Here is a 14,969-nt window from a genome sequence, read left to right as displayed (position 1 = left end):
AGTAGCAGTAGCTTCGAGCGTCGCCGCGGCTTCTCCCCTCCTCCTCTACCACATCTAAGATCCACTACGGGAGTGTCGCTACGACTCCTCCGTCCGCTTCCTGCCACCAATCTCCTCTTTCCCGTCGCCAAGTGTTGCGGTCATCGTCTCCCTCTCCGTCAACCACCACCACGCGTCTCCATCGATGTGGATTTGCTCGGCGGTGATGTGGATTCGATCGGTTGTAGCGCACGGAGCAGAGGGGAATGGAGGAGCTCAGGCATTTGGTGGAGAGAAATGGAGAGGGTAGTGAGTGAGAGGAGGGAGAGAGCTCAGGAGCACCCCTGGGTGGATCTAGACAAGTTGGGGAGGGAGAGCTGCCGCTACTGTTGCTCCGCGCGTCTTCTCGCTGCCGCTCGTGCCCCACCCCGTTACGTCGCTCGGCTAGCCCGATCGGCGGCCCAACTTGCATCGCCACCATGCACCCAGCGTCCCGGCCACCCCAGTCTCACTCCTGCCGCCGCAGCTCCTCTGTGCCACCGGTATGCTCGGCTTCGTCCTCAGCCGACTCGTGCCGCTGTCCCAACACGGAAGCCCTGCTCAGCCAACAAGCTGCCACCAGTGAGCTTCCTCTCCTGGTCAGCCTCGTACCTCTGGCGTTGTCTTTCCACCTCCCTGGCACTCTTCTTCCTCTCTGGTACCCCTTTCCCTCTGCCGTCGGGTTGAGCCTCGCCCGTACGTTTTCCCGTCGCCGCGATCAACCTCCTCCTCCTCTTGGGCTCCACTCAGCCCCAGGCCGCCGCGAGGAGCCACCGCCGATGAGCTCGGTCGGACCTCCTCTCCATCCCCTCTGGCCTCCCTCCCTCTCCCCTCTAGTCTTTCTCTCGCTCTCTCCGTGAATCAACCCAAGCCGACCGACCTTATCCCTTTAGCCCTCCTCCTCTCACACCCACACGTGGACCCCACGTGTCAGGTCAGCCCATGTCCATGTCTACGGAGGGCGCAAGAGGAGAAAGGTAATAAGGTATTTTCACTCATTCTATGATTATTTTAATTAAGACGATATGTTGTGAATTAAATCACGTTTTCACGATGTAACTAAAAAAACGATGAGTACAATATAATGTGAATCAAATCACACTTTATGAGCATCCTAATGACAAAAATCCCTTTACTTAACTACTCCGCCGCATCGTTAGTTGACCTCCTCGATAACCCCCTATTAAATTCTCCCCCATCTAGGGTTTGGGCAGCCCCCACTTCACCTCCGCTTCCTGTAATCCTATCTCTATCCGTCGCGTTTGTTTGCGCTTGTCTCCATGGCTACAGCGGCGGCGAAGCGGAAGCCGGTGTTCGTCAAGGTGGACCAGCTCAAGCCCGGCACGGCCGGCCACACGCTCGTCGCCAAGGTGCTCAGCTCCAATACCGTCCTCCAGAAGGGCCGCCCCGCCGCCGCCGCCGCCGGACCGGCGGCGCGGCCCACGAGGATCGCGGAGTGCCTCATCGGCGACGAGACCGGCTGCATCCTCTTCACCGCCCGCAACGAGCAGGGTAGGATCCGCTCCGCGTTCCGTTTGTACAGTAATCTATTCTTCTGTTTGGTGTCATGCAGCATTACTTGTGACTCGCGAGCAATCTTTCGCCTTGGGAGACTGGTTGGAGCGGCGTGCTTATGATTATATTGGTGCATTAGCGCAAGAAAATTACGCTACTATATCACATCGTTTCTTAGCACGGCAAAAACTGGAGTTTAATACTCCAGTTTGATCTAGTCTACGATAGCTGTATGCTATGTATTCACAGTTTTGTCCTTGTTTTGTGCAAATCAACAATGCTTTGAGCCTATGACGCCTGGAATTGGATTGTGATGATGTAGAATTTGATCTTAAGGTATAGTGGAGTGATAAAATTGAACCTGGAAGGTGCTGATATCCTTTTAAAATTTTAGTTTGATAAAGGGGAAAATCCAAAAACACTCCCACAAGTCACCCCTTTTTAAAAAGCACACCCACAAGTCACTATTGTTCAATCACCCACCCAGAAGTCTACTCCCCTTTTTATTTCCCCACGACCAAGCTTTCCTGCTGGCCCTGGCACCGCTCGCGCTGTCAAGGTCCGCGTCCCAAGCCGAGGGGAGGACCATGGCGCTGCACGACGACGACGAGCACACTGAGCCAAAGCTGCTCGGCATGGAGGATGGCTTCACATGCGGTGTGCTGTGTATGCTCATCCCGGGCTTCTCCAAGAAAGACGGCTGCTGCCGCAACCGCCGTTGGTATGGCCGTGTCACGAATGGCGGTGGAGGCGGGGAATTGAGTTGACAGGCACCAGATGAAAAAGAAAAGAGGAAAGCTGGGTGGAGGTGGGGAAATAAAAGGGGAGTTGACTTCTGGGTGGGTAATTGAACAATAGTGATTTGTGGGTGTGTTTTTGGAAAAGGGGGTGACTTGTGGGAGTGTTTTCGGATTTCCCCCTTTGATAAATGACGCAGCTGCATAGGTATTTCTTTGTATATTCTTCTGCAGTTCTGTATAATATTACAAGTGTGACTTGTCTGTGCCCTATTAGCGACCCTGTCAACTGCAAGATTTTGTTTTCTCTAGGACTAATCTACTATGAGGGCTTGCTTCTTGCGTTGAAATGTACTTGGTACTTCGCTTGTTCTATATTCAGTAAATATGGAAAATAATTGTACATGCAATTGTGTACTGCTCTTCGTGTTGACTGCATTTTGGTTAAGTTCTGGTATGTAATATAGATATATCTGCTTGGAAGCTTTGTATGTTAGAACGGTATTCTGCAACACCCCTAGCTGAAGACAGTCTTCTGAGCTCCCGGCGTTCAGCCTAACTTGTCAATCAGATTTCTATGTCTGCATAGTTGCATACCAGTATAGGCTCTAAAGTGCATGTTGTCTTAACTTGTTTACATTATTATCTGATTCTCCATAAGTGCTCACTCAAATCTCAAATGTGTGCTGTTCATACTATGTTTGTTGGGCTTCATTACATATTTATTTTTGTGTTGCTTGTGATGATAAGCATATTATGTAAATGATAATATGACAAGTGAATGTACGTTACATGCTTTCATACAAATATAGGTTGACTGAAATTTGTGGATCCTCAGCTCACATGTGTTAGAGCTCAAATGTTATCATGCCCAGCTCAATTGTTATTGCGCCAAACATACATGCACATGGTTATACGTGGGTGATATCTAACAAGTTTACGCCTTTTGACAGTTGACGTGTTGAAGCCTGACAGCACTGTTATTATCCGCAATGCAAAGATTGACATGTTCAAAGGTTCAATGAGGCTTGCTGTGGACAAATGGGGTCGCGTCGAAGTCACTGAACCGGCAAGCTTCACTGTGAAGGAGGAAAACAACCTCTCACTTGTGGAGTATGAGCTTGTCAACGTTGCTGAAGAGTGAAGGTCTTGTTCATCTCGTTTGTTAACCAGAACGCTTGTTGGTAAAGAAAGTTGCATCATCAAGAACGATAACTTGATAAGATGATGGAGCTTATGAAGTAGATTAGAGCTGTTGGGTTGAACTAGTTCAAGCTCCTTATTATCATGCATTTATGCCTATGAATGGATATTAGTTGCTGCAGCGTTGTCGTTGTATGAACAAACGCCACGTGCTGAGCAGTTAATACGCTGATGCATCTTGAGCTCTTCTGAATGGATTGATGCGTTTGAGAACTTAAGTTTTGCATTATAGTTTCCATATTCCAAATATTGTGAATCGCGTTTGAATCATGTGTCCATATCAGTAAGATTGCTGCAGATGGGCACTCTTTGTAACCCTTGGAAGCGCCGCTGGTTTGGATTGGATGGGTTGGACGGTTTGTGTATCGTCTTCTTCGCTCGAAAGAAATGAAACTTCTGAATCGTCTTCAACCTCAGTAGCACCGCCTCCATTAATTCTCTCCGAGGCTGCAGATCTCCACGGCTGAAACTTCTTCCTCTCCGCCCACCTTCACCTCCATGGATGCCCGCCTTCTCCACCCCCACCCCCTCCGCCCCACCCCAACCTCGCTCGGCTTCTCCTGCTCGTGAGCCCCTCCTGCCATGGACGTCGGTGTCCTGTTCTGCGAAGCACCGATTCAGCGCGTCTCCGCCAAGGCCGATGCGGCTGCCCCAATACAGACAACACAAGGGCAGCAATCGAAGAGCACGGGTGTCAGACAATTACATGGCGCAATTGGAAGGAGACGGGTTAGCCGGTTTCTTGTGCAAACCAAACCGACCCGTACATAACCGCAACTACGGTTTGGTCCAGGCTGGTTTCACGGGTCGAGCGGTTTGGAACCAAACCGTGCTCTGGGCTAGGCCAGTAGCAAACTGCAAGTCATCCCAGATGCAGATACGGTGGAGAGGGCCTGTGTGCAAGGGAAAGGACCAGTCTGCGTTTCTATTCTACAGCTCCACATACAGAAACCGTGTGGCTGGCTTAAAAAAGAGAGAAAGAAACCTTGTGGCTCAAATAATTTGCAATCCATACTTCAGAACATAGTTTGAAGAGATTATGATACCACACCAAGAGTAAAAAGGCAAACAATATATCAGCATAACTTTTGACTTGAATTAATGAAGATTGAAATTGCTTGGATAACCACCAGTGAATGTCATGTATAACCCTGTAAACGCTTATACAAACTGGAATCCCAGAGCACAAAACATGTCAACTGAGACGCCGACCAAGTACTTTAAGCTCACGAGGTGTTCCATAACCCAAACCAGCTTACCATCACAGCAGGCGACAGATCATCCATCTACAAATAGAAACGCAATAATCTGAGCTAGAGCTCTTAATTGACATCATAAAAGTTAACAGCGATAAAAGCTACTTTTGCTCTACGCCCATGAATTTCATTTATCAATTATCACGGATAAAAAGAATGTAACAGAGATGGCAAGACAAATAGCATGGGCTAGTCTTCATCCAAGATGACTTCCATCGCACTAATCACAGGCCTATAGAGATATACAATGGGTCAAGAAAACAAATATTTTGAACAAAAAATGAACAAAGATTTATTGTGGCCGATAGACTAATTATCAACTATTTCTATCTTGTAAGAATATGGCACATTGATAGAAAATGGCTATAAACATATGTTATCATGGATGTTTTTAAGATCTGACCAGACCTGTAGATTTGAGGTGACGGGATTATAATCTGCTACGTTCCACCTAGATACTGTCACACGTCATCATTGCCAGCTGAGCCAATACAAAAGAATCAGTGTCCCTTTTTCCTCAAATTTGTAATTCATGATGATGTCATATTCAAATTTAGAAACATTCTATTTAAATACTAAATTCATGAAGAGTTCAACTTCAACAAAACCGGCGGGAAAACTCAGTCAAAGAAAGAAGTCTCTGGTATGGCCAAACGGTCCACAACTTCAACGATAGATTGCTCAAAAATTGACAATATTTGGAAGTCCTTGATGTGGTGTAATGAAATGTGGTACAATAGCTGCTGGGCTATCACATTTTGCAAGACAAGAAACGATAAGAAGTCCTAGCTCCATAAGAAAGAACAGAGTTTATTTTTCATATTCTGCTACATGTTTATTTATTAATGTGGAAGTGCGCAATACAAAATTTTTGATGCGGTTCCTTAAAATAAAGATGACGGTCTTCTCTTTCAGCATATCATTCTGACGCATAAACTAGTGATGGAACCTAGCCATCAACAGTTATTAGTAAGGGAACCTTTAATGTTTATTTCACCTTTTGGGGCCCGAAGTTCATCTAGTTTCATCTTGACCTACAACAAGGGCCACGCGGAAAGTATAAGATTGGTTTCAACATGGAAAACTTCATTATCATATTTCAATTTTGAATTGGAAAATGCGTATGGTTTCCATGGTGGCTATGAGATGGGGACTTTTCTGTATATGAAGCTTTTTCTGAGCTACCGGGTGTACATACTCCCCCTCTAATGGGTGTTCAGAAGGAGTATGTACATCTCAGAAAATAGTATATACATCTCAGAAAATAGTATATACTCATACTGTATATATATTACATGTCTAATCTCAACTCTAATTATTGTTACGCCAACCCCAATTACAATCCAAAAAATAGCAGAGTAACAATCCACGAGACAGGAAGTTACAATCAGACGTAAATAAAAAAAAAATTGAGTTGCAATTGCGTTATGGATGAACGTAATTCATAACGAATTTCTTGCCTAATAATGTACAACCTAAGGAACACGATCATAATCGTAGTACAATCTAAAACGTAACTCCAGTCCTTATATATATTAAACTGATTGTAACTCGTGTTGCAATTATGTACTTCTAGACGAGCAATTGTAACTAATCTATCTAGCGGATTGTAACTGATAGTTTTTTTAGCTGTAAATGGGGGTGTGCACAGTGGTAAACTATAGTGCACCTAAGCGTAGAATAGACTCACGTACACATACACACACATATAGTGCCACAAACCTAGGAACTACGTGAAAATGTCACATTATCCTACCCCTGTTCATATAAAATATTTCAAATCGTTCATCTAACTAGAAAACCGGTGATGTTGGATTGTGCAAACATGAAAAATATCTAATGGAATTGAAACCAATGACTACAGACGGATCAAAACCTGTTGGTTATGTCAAAGGTGATCTGGTGTAAGCAGCATATTTGTATTGTATAGGATAACACATTTTTGGGACATCCTAAAAAGGATTGAAGATTGCTCTGTGCACAACTTCCACTGAAACTCTAGGTGGTCTGGTCAGAACTATGTGAACTCATATTCGTTCAAATCGAACCAAATCTTTCACGCAGGAGTAGTAGAATTAGGTTGATGTTCCACACAATGTGGGAGCGTGAATGTCCACAAGCAAAAGGGGGTAGTCTGTTTGTTTGGGTATAGAACATTAACCTGTTATGCTACCCCAAAAATTCAAACTCTTATTGCAACTTCAAAACAACCTAAAAGTTAGGCATCTACTAAGGAAAATGAAGTACTTTTTCGATGATTGGTGTGTTTGTGAATTGTGATCAGCCCAAAACACTCTACTACATGGCGACAAACAGATATGCTTTATAACTTTGGTCATCTAAATTTGCCAAAAAGAAATAGAAAATAGTAAATTTCAAAAACCTGCAACTATTTTGACATATATTCCAGAAAACTACAACTTCTGATGCTCATTTAAAAAACTTCCAACTATTTTAACACATGCTATAAAAAAATACAATTTTCTCACCGTGAGCCCACTGTTGCCGAGGCTGATAGATGAGCCTACGGTGAGAAAATTATAGTTTTTTTTGCAAATATATCAAAATAGTTGTGGGTTTTTGAAATTTACTCAAAAGAAAATGACATTGAGGCCAGAGCAAATCACCTTCGGAGAGCCAACCGAACCCCTTGTTGCAAACCGGGGCGGCGAGGAGCGACGTCATGAGCGCCGAAGCCGTGGCACTGTGCATGGGCATCAGCGACTCCAGGCACACGCTGCTCATCTCCACCGGCGACCTACAGGTTCGAAATCACAGACATTGAAATTTTCATCCAGATCAAGCAAATGGGGAACAAAAAGACGGGGACCCCACGGACCCAAAAACTAAGATTGCGCGTACCTTAGGAGGACGCGGGGAGCAGAGGTGGGCAGCCGCCTCGGCAGTGGAGCCGCACCGGCACGCGAGGTGGCTTTGGCCGCCGCGCTGCGGAGGGACGAGGGGGCGCTGGATCGTAGGAGGGATCTCGCGGCGGCGGCGGCCATTTGCGGCGAGGCGTGTGCGTGTGGTGCGGCGTGGTGGCGGGCGCGGCAGGAGGGGCGGACGGAAAGGGAGACGCCAATAAACCCTACGGCTATGCTGGGCTGGGGGAGGAGGCGGTGGTTCGTTGGAATCGTGCGCGGACGGGCCTCGCACCACGGCCACTCAACGGCCCTCCCCGTGATTTGCACGATTTTTTATATATTTTATTTCTTTAATATTTTTAAGAATACATGACTATTTCAAAAAATCTCAGGATGAGTCTATAGCCGTCCGTTCAATGGGTGAGAGCCATAACTTGTCTATTGAATGAACAAGATCTTATAAGCCCGACGGTCAACGAATTAAATAATCAGAGAGAGAAATATCTCGTCCGTTTAGCGAGTGAGATCAAGTTCTTACGTACTGAACGGGTAAAATCTTCATATCGCTCATTCAGCGGATCACATATTGTACTCACCCACTAAATGAGTAATATATGTATATGTAGAATTTTATTTTTTAAACATAATTTTTTTATACAACAATTTGAAAAATAGAACACATTAATTCAACGAGAAATGTTAGTTACACAAATAGTTGTCGATGGTGGTTATTATTTTGAAAATTGGAAAACTTCTCCATATGCCATTGAAAAAAGTTAATGTTCCCTATATACCATTGAAAAAATTTAACGTCCTTATTTACCATCAGTTGAATATTTTCTTCCTTTTCAGTCATTCCCAGAACGGCCGTCAAAAATAATGTTCATGGTTACTGTTCATCTAGCATAGCGGCCTCCTCCTTCGGATATCTGTGATCCTCTGTATAAAAAATCCTAAAATTTTCTTTACATGTTTTATAATTTATGTGCTACCTATTTTAATTAGATTCATTCAAAAAATATGTGTATAATTTAAATTAAAATTCTCAAAAATGTTACTTTTATACTTTCTAACAATTATTAAGGCCTCAAATAAAATCATAAAAATCTGAAAAAAATTACTAATATTCATCCTATATGATAGAATAATTTCTAAAATTATTTCTAGCCTTAGATTATATGTTAAAAAAATGAGTTACTTTGTAATACTTTATTTATATACATTTTTATCGTCGCAATTAAAATGGAGCATTACAAAGAAACTCTTGTTTTCACCATATAACCTAGGTCTATAAATAATTTTAAAAATTATTCTATCATATAATAAAAACATTAGTGAATTTTCTTAGATTTTAATGATTTTATTTGATGTCATAACAATTGTTAGAGGATGTAAAAGTAATATTTTTCTGAATAATTTAAATTTAAATTTTACCTGAGTTTTTTTAGATGAATTAATTAAAATAGGTTACACATAGATTATAAAATATATAAAAAAAATTAGAATTTTTAGAGGAATAGAAGATCATAGATATTTGGAGGAGCACGAGCCGCTACCTTCTATGAATCGTGAACAGTGTTTTGACGGGAGTTGTGCCTGCAGTGGAACGTAATGGCAGGGAAGGAAGAAAAGATAAAAACCGATGACAAAATAAGGAAGTTAAAAAATTTCAGTAGCATATAGAGAACATTAACTTTTTTTAATGGCATATATGGTATTCTTCCTTAAAATTTTTGGTTCGATGTAAATTTATCGATATTTATTTATTCATTTGATATAAAATTATATGAGTAATTTTTTATAAAGTAATATTAGGATGATACAAAATCTATTTTTCTAGATAATTGTAGTTGTGAAGCACTATTAACGTAGAACCCGGAATATGTTAATAACCCGGAATAGAGGTTATATACGCTGACAACCATTATACGGGGCTTAGGGTTTATTGTCGTTGCGTGAAAGCATCCTAACCATAAAGAGATGACGATAACAAACATTGGCAAATATGGTATTTTTCAGATAATTGTAGTTGTGAAGCACTATTAACATAGAACCCGAAATAGATGTAATATACGCTGACAAATATTATACGGGGCTTGGGGTTTATTGTCGTTTCATGAAAGGATCCTAACCATAAAGAGATGACGACAACAAACATTGGCAAGTACGGTATGCCTACAAACTAAACTAATAGCATACTGCTACTAATCCTAACATGGCTTAGGAAATAAAAATATCGGGTTACAATAGATGCTCTCAATTAAGTGCACCTAGGATATTTACCCTTTTGCAGGACTTCGGGGCCCTACGCCTTAGCGCAACTGGCTTAGCGCAACTGTCTCTCTCCCACTTCCGTTCCTTCTCTGATTCACGTGCTTCAGCTACAGCATGCTCCGTTGTTGTCTTCCTTATGGGCTGCTCCTCCTGACGTTTAAGTCGTAGTTTCTCCTATTATTACTCGTACTCACCAGTGTTCGTACGCTTCCCTCCTCCACCGCATTCTCATGTCGACCAACCGCTTATAGTGTTTATTTTGCTCCATATCGAGCCATTCCATGAAGTTATAGATAGGTGGAGGAGACTGAATAAATGAAAAAAAGATGGGAGATTAGTAAGATAATGTATAAAATCATATAAAAAGTGTCACATGAGTGATCCATGTCGCTATATAGATGTGTACTTATACGGTCTATGTCGAGACTTGTCGTGCTGGTAATTGGCACACATAAAGAAGTGTAGACCATATGTGTAGAAGATGTCCTGGAACTCGCGAAGCTTACAGGAGTCATCACAGAAGCACATCAACGGTTTGACCCCCTGGGAGATGAAAATCCTCTAATGTTTTTTTGGTGGGCTTGGTGGAGCTAAGGAAGACATTGTGGTTGAGAAAGCTGAGAAATGAGTCGTGTATCAATGGATGAGGGTGAGGTTATTTATAGTGGCTGGGGGCTGATATATGGACTGAGTGCATGGGGGCTGGAGCATAGGATTCGTTGTGAAAGTTAGAAAAGTTGTGGCATTGATGCTTGATAAAGATTCCCAATAAAAATTGTTTCTTGGTGTGATCATTTCATTTTGCAAAAGTTCAGCAAGGAGTTATTGTTGCCTATGCTTGGAATCCTATGGGAGTATTAGGTTTAGAAAAAATGTATTGGTACAATGATAAAACCCGATCATTTCATTGGAGAAAGTAAAGTACATCACAAATTAGGGTCATCATAAGCATTCATTATCTGTATGTGGGTACAGTATATAAGGCAATATGCACCGATTTGTACACATTCTACGACAAGTTACAATGGCATATAGTACTCTATCGCTAAATGAAGCATGCCTTATGGAAAGACAGATTGTCGGGTGCAAGGAAATATTTACTGAGCAGGTGGAAAAGATGAAGGCTTCTCATCCAGATATTCCCACCAGATCTCTTGAAAGTTGCATCTATAGGGGTAGGGCTTACTGCACACGTACCCTTATGCCATTCCATATGCCATAGGCCCCAGCACAGCCAGTATGCTATACACGCATTGTGAAGGAACCTGTATGTTACCGCATGTAGTGAGGTACTTATCCCACCACTCTTCATTGAGCTCTCGTAGCCTCATCTTCGGCCATTCAACATCCGCTCACCTTATTGCCTCAGCCTTATTGTAGCCGTAGTTGATGTTCACATACTCTTCTTCGTTCGCGAACCATTCGTACTTGCACCTGGGCTTTTCATACTGATGGAGGGAAGCATATGAATTAGATAAAATTCATAGCACGGTATGATGTCATGCACACTTACCCCACAACAGAACCAAGCAACTGTGGTAATTGAGAACGATTTTAAGCTTACTATTATACCGCAGTCGCACCGTGGCATGCGTGCCTCATGCTCTTCTATCTCCAACTCTAGCTCCCTCTTCTTCTGCTCTTGGTCTTCATTTCTCCTTCGCTCTTCGTCCTCATGCTTGCATCTATCAAGGATGTCGCGCCATAGCTCGTAAGGGCCCATCTTTCTCTTTCCCTTATCAGACCTAAAGCTGGACTTGGAAGCTATGGAAGGAATTGTGTTAGACTGTGTTAGAGAAGAAGTAATCATGGATGGGTTACCCTTATATACACAAAGGGGTATATTGCCAGTAACTGTTGAGTGTGTTGGAGGGAGAGTTGTTGCTATGATAGGGTGGTTCTTAGGGATTCCTTTCGAGCAGATATCGAAAGCGTCCGCCGATAGAGAGAGAAAGATGTGTGGTACTATAGAAGAAGGGATAAGGTAATGACCGAGCGTTTCCTCATCATTTTACTACGTGTGGTCAGGATGTGTACAAGCTATAGGATAGGATGCTTAAAGCTCTGTTGTGTGATCACTTCGTGTGTAAAGCCTGAGTCATAATAGAGGTGTTGTCATTTTATGGTTAAAGATGAGTTGTGTGGTCACTTCGTGTCTAAAGTGTGAGTCACGGTAGTGATGTTGTGCTGCTGCAAGGTGTTGTCATTTCATGCTAAAAGTTGAGGCATGTGGTCACTTCATGTCTAAAGCACCATGTTCTTGTTTGGAGCCTTTGACAGCGATGCCTTTTTACTCAATAATAAATGGTATTTATAGAAAATTGAGTATATATCTGATTGCATCTATTTTGAAAAACAATGTAAAGAAAGAATATGTGTTGCTGCATCTGTCCACTATCGTCAGGATGTCTTGAGAATGGTTGTTGTACGAGTAGTTTGAAGAAAGATACTATTACAGTAACAATAACATAGTACTTTGAACAAAGACAATTACATAACACCATGTTAGTAATGACATAGCTGCATACAAGTTGCGTCCCCTCTTAGGGACGAGGCCCCTGGTCGCATTCATCCTCGAGACCCTGCGCCTCCTCGCTCCCATCTGGTTAGCTGAGTACATGAGGTGGTCTGGTGGAACGATCGGCCGCGCAGGACGTCTAACCAGCGGTGGAATTGCGTACTCGTCCTGAGAGGGCTGTGTCCCCGAGAGTGGTTCGCTAGGTACCTAGGGATTTGAGTAACGTCCCTGCTAAGTAGCTCCATATAGCTACCATGTGCCTCTACGTCCTGGAGATCCTCGATCTCTGCACATGGAACAACGAAGAAAACATGTTAGCATCGATAAATTATGACATACATAAAAATTTGTTATGCATGAAGTGAGTGTCGTACCTGAGCCTAGGACACAAGAACTTGAAGGACCTGGGTCTGCGAAGTAAGGGTGTGTCATCCCTCTGGTGGGGTAGAAGGGGTCACCGCCACTAGTGAAAGCTGGCCTAGACCCTGTGACACCGTAGTGCGGGTCAATGGCGTCGGGGAATGAAAGTCGAGACAACATGCCACTATAGTGGGGGTGAACAGCGACAGTGAAGGACCGCCTCGCTGTAGTAGGGGTCAAAGAGGAAGCTGGGGTCAAAGACAGTGAAGCTCGGACATACCAGTGGGTGCGGCGGCTCAGTGAAGGTGGTGGATGGGCGTGACAGGGTATAAGCCAATGCTCATGGTCCCGTCATGATGTTTGAGGATGAATCGCAGCTCATCGATCGAAAGACCTTGGCCACGTTCCAGATAATGTGGCCAAACACCGCGCTCATCTCTGCCCTTGGAACCTCACCACCACTGTAAAGATGTATCTCCTCAGCTTGCATCATGGTGCGATACGAACGGTGCCTAACGTCGACGTCAGGATCAAGCAGCTCCAGGTGCACCATACATGCATGTTCACAAGTTATTTACATTTGTATATGCAATAAACACAGAGTAAGAAGTGTCAACCACTCTAGACCTGGTCTCAACTAATCTTTATTTATAGGAACTGAACAAATAAACATCCAACGTATAACATGGCATAATAGATTGCTCAAATCATATATAAATATGTGAACAAATCACAACCTAACATGTTACAACCTCGCACATAGTGACAGTTTCAATACTAAAATAGTAAAGTACAATGTTATGCACATGAATATTCATCACACCACGAACTACAATATTAATTGATCTAAATGAGCCAATGAAGCCGATGACCAATGACCCCCTAGGACATCTGCCATATGCACCAGACCCGAAAGGATGTACTTTCGTCGGGTTCACACTTGGGACACCAACGATGCATTTCTTGTAAGTGTGTCATATTTTGTTGCACTTGCTACATAATTTCACGCGATGCCCAGCTTTTACTTCATCCATGTCATTATGGAGCCTCGTAGTCATGCGCCGTCCCTTCTTTTGCTTTATCTCGTCGAGATCAGGGATGAACACACGATCAGGCCCAGATTCCTTCATGAAAGAATCATAAATTCTGAAATCGTAGACCTCATAGTTCAATGTGTCGAACAAAGCTTCCTTTTTGAAATAGTCAAAGACATACCTTCGAGTCCTCATACCCATCACAACACACGTGTCAATCACATGGGAGCATGACTTCTATAGTAGCATCAGCTTGTAGCAGGTGTAAACACACCTGTCATGAAACATGGTGCACTCATGGATAACTCTCTCATGCTTGCCCCCTCTCCTTCCTTTGTCCCTGCATAGAATTTTGTATCCGTGTTGTGCAGTTCTCATGATTTTTACCCGGTGCATCTTTGCCTTTTCCGCCTTGTATTCCATATAGTTAGTCATCTTCATTCCATAAATCATACTAGCATTATTCAACGTTGTGTATGCTACTGTATAGTGGTCCTTGAAATACTTGCATGTCCCTTGAAGTATGAACTCTACAATCTCCACCAGTGGCAACCCTCTCACACCTTTCATCACTCAGTTGTAAACTTCTGCTAAATTTGTAGTCATAATGTCGTACCTAGCCCCATTTATGTCGTAGAAAGGAGCCTATTTCTCCTTCAGCTCATTCTCAATCCACTTGTTAAATGACCTGGTCCTCCACATGATGTCTGTTTCATTGTCCTTTGGCAGGGACTCAAGCGGTATTGGTTCATCCTCCGGCCCCCTCATGTGCCTCCCTGCACGCTCCTGTGTTTGCTTCTTCGTCAGCTCATCCAGTGTCTTCCAAAGAGCATCAAACTTCTACTGCTGGTTTTGATCGCACAACCGCTTGAATATGTTCATGAGGTTCTTGTTCTTGAATTAGCGAAAAAAGTTTACACTCAAATGTCTCATGCACCACCTACTCTACAGATTTGACCACACAGGTCTAGTCAAGCTTTCATGTCCCAAAAGTCCTAATTTAGGCATTTAAGCTTGCATAAGCATCATGGTATTTTGGAATCATATTTTAAGTAATCAAAAATGTTTTGAAAACACATGTCTTTGGCTTATGCGCGATTCCACCGGGTATATGTAAGTAGAAATGGTTTGGAGGTGGTTAGGAAGATCCCAAAACCCTCAGAAAGAAAGACAGGAAAAGACCCCCCTGG

The 14,969-nt window shown here is 43.1% G+C and overlaps 2 protein-coding genes across 7 annotated transcripts; one reads left to right on the top strand and one right to left on the bottom strand.

The window, feature by feature from the left end:
• Nucleotides 1–1,183: 1,183 nt before the first annotated feature.
• On the top strand, nucleotides 1,184–3,686 carry LOC133921010 (uncharacterized protein At4g28440-like). The gene is made up of 2 exons (XM_062365708.1): nucleotides 1,184–1,530; nucleotides 3,224–3,686. Exons 1-2 carry the CDS (start codon nucleotides 1,299–1,301, stop codon nucleotides 3,412–3,414), a joined length of 423 nt encoding a protein of 140 aa, XP_062221692.1. The 5' UTR covers nucleotides 1,184–1,298; the 3' UTR covers nucleotides 3,415–3,686.
• Nucleotides 3,687–4,416: 730 nt separating this feature from the next.
• LOC133920988 (protein NUCLEAR FUSION DEFECTIVE 6, mitochondrial-like) lies at nucleotides 4,417–7,855 on the bottom strand. Of its 6 annotated transcripts, XR_009910194.1 has the most exons (5): nucleotides 7,592–7,855; nucleotides 7,357–7,487; nucleotides 5,727–5,763; nucleotides 5,138–5,210; nucleotides 4,417–4,759 (listed from the first exon to the last, which is right to left on the bottom strand). XR_009910194.1 is itself a non-coding variant. In XM_062365680.1 (4 exons), the coding sequence occupies exons 1-3, from the start codon at nucleotides 7,732–7,734 to the stop codon at nucleotides 5,744–5,746; spliced, it is 294 nt and encodes a 97-aa protein (XP_062221664.1). In that variant the 5' UTR covers nucleotides 7,735–7,855; the 3' UTR covers nucleotides 4,417–4,759; nucleotides 5,727–5,743. The 6 variants fall into 6 exon arrangements, 3 of the variants coding, with proteins under 3 accessions (XP_062221664.1, XP_062221672.1, XP_062221682.1); XR_009910189.1 differs by lacking the exon at nucleotides 5,727–5,763 and having other exon boundaries at nucleotides 7,592–7,853; XM_062365680.1 differs by lacking the exon at nucleotides 5,138–5,210.
• Between the last annotated feature and the right edge of the window lie 7,114 nt (nucleotides 7,856–14,969).

The sequence above is a fragment of the Phragmites australis genome, chromosome 1, assembly GCF_958298935.1.
Source record: "Phragmites australis chromosome 1, lpPhrAust1.1, whole genome shotgun sequence".
Taxonomy (NCBI): Eukaryota; Viridiplantae; Streptophyta; class Magnoliopsida; order Poales; family Poaceae; genus Phragmites; species Phragmites australis.
This window is presented reverse-complemented; position numbering and strand designations above follow the sequence as displayed.

Coding starts and splice junctions, on each gene's coding strand:
- LOC133921010 (XM_062365708.1), top strand. CDS start 1,299: ATGGCTACAGCGGCGGCGAAGCGGAAGCCGGTGTTCGTCAAGGTGGAC. Junction 1,531..3,223: donor CACCGCCCGCAACGAGCAGG/GTAGGATCCGCT, acceptor GCCTTTTGACAG/TTGACGTGTTGAAGCCTGAC.
- LOC133920988 (XM_062365680.1), bottom strand. CDS start 7,734: ATGGCCGCCGCCGCCGCGAGATCCCTCCTACGATCCAGCGCCCCCTCG. Junction 7,488..7,591: donor GCTCCCCGCGTCCTCCTAAG/GTACGCGCAATC, acceptor TCGAACCTGTAG/GTCGCCGGTGGAGATGAGCA. Junction 5,764..7,356: donor GTTCGGTTGGCTCTCCGAAG/GTGATTTGCTCT, acceptor CCCTTGTTGTAG/GTCAAGATGAAACTAGATGA.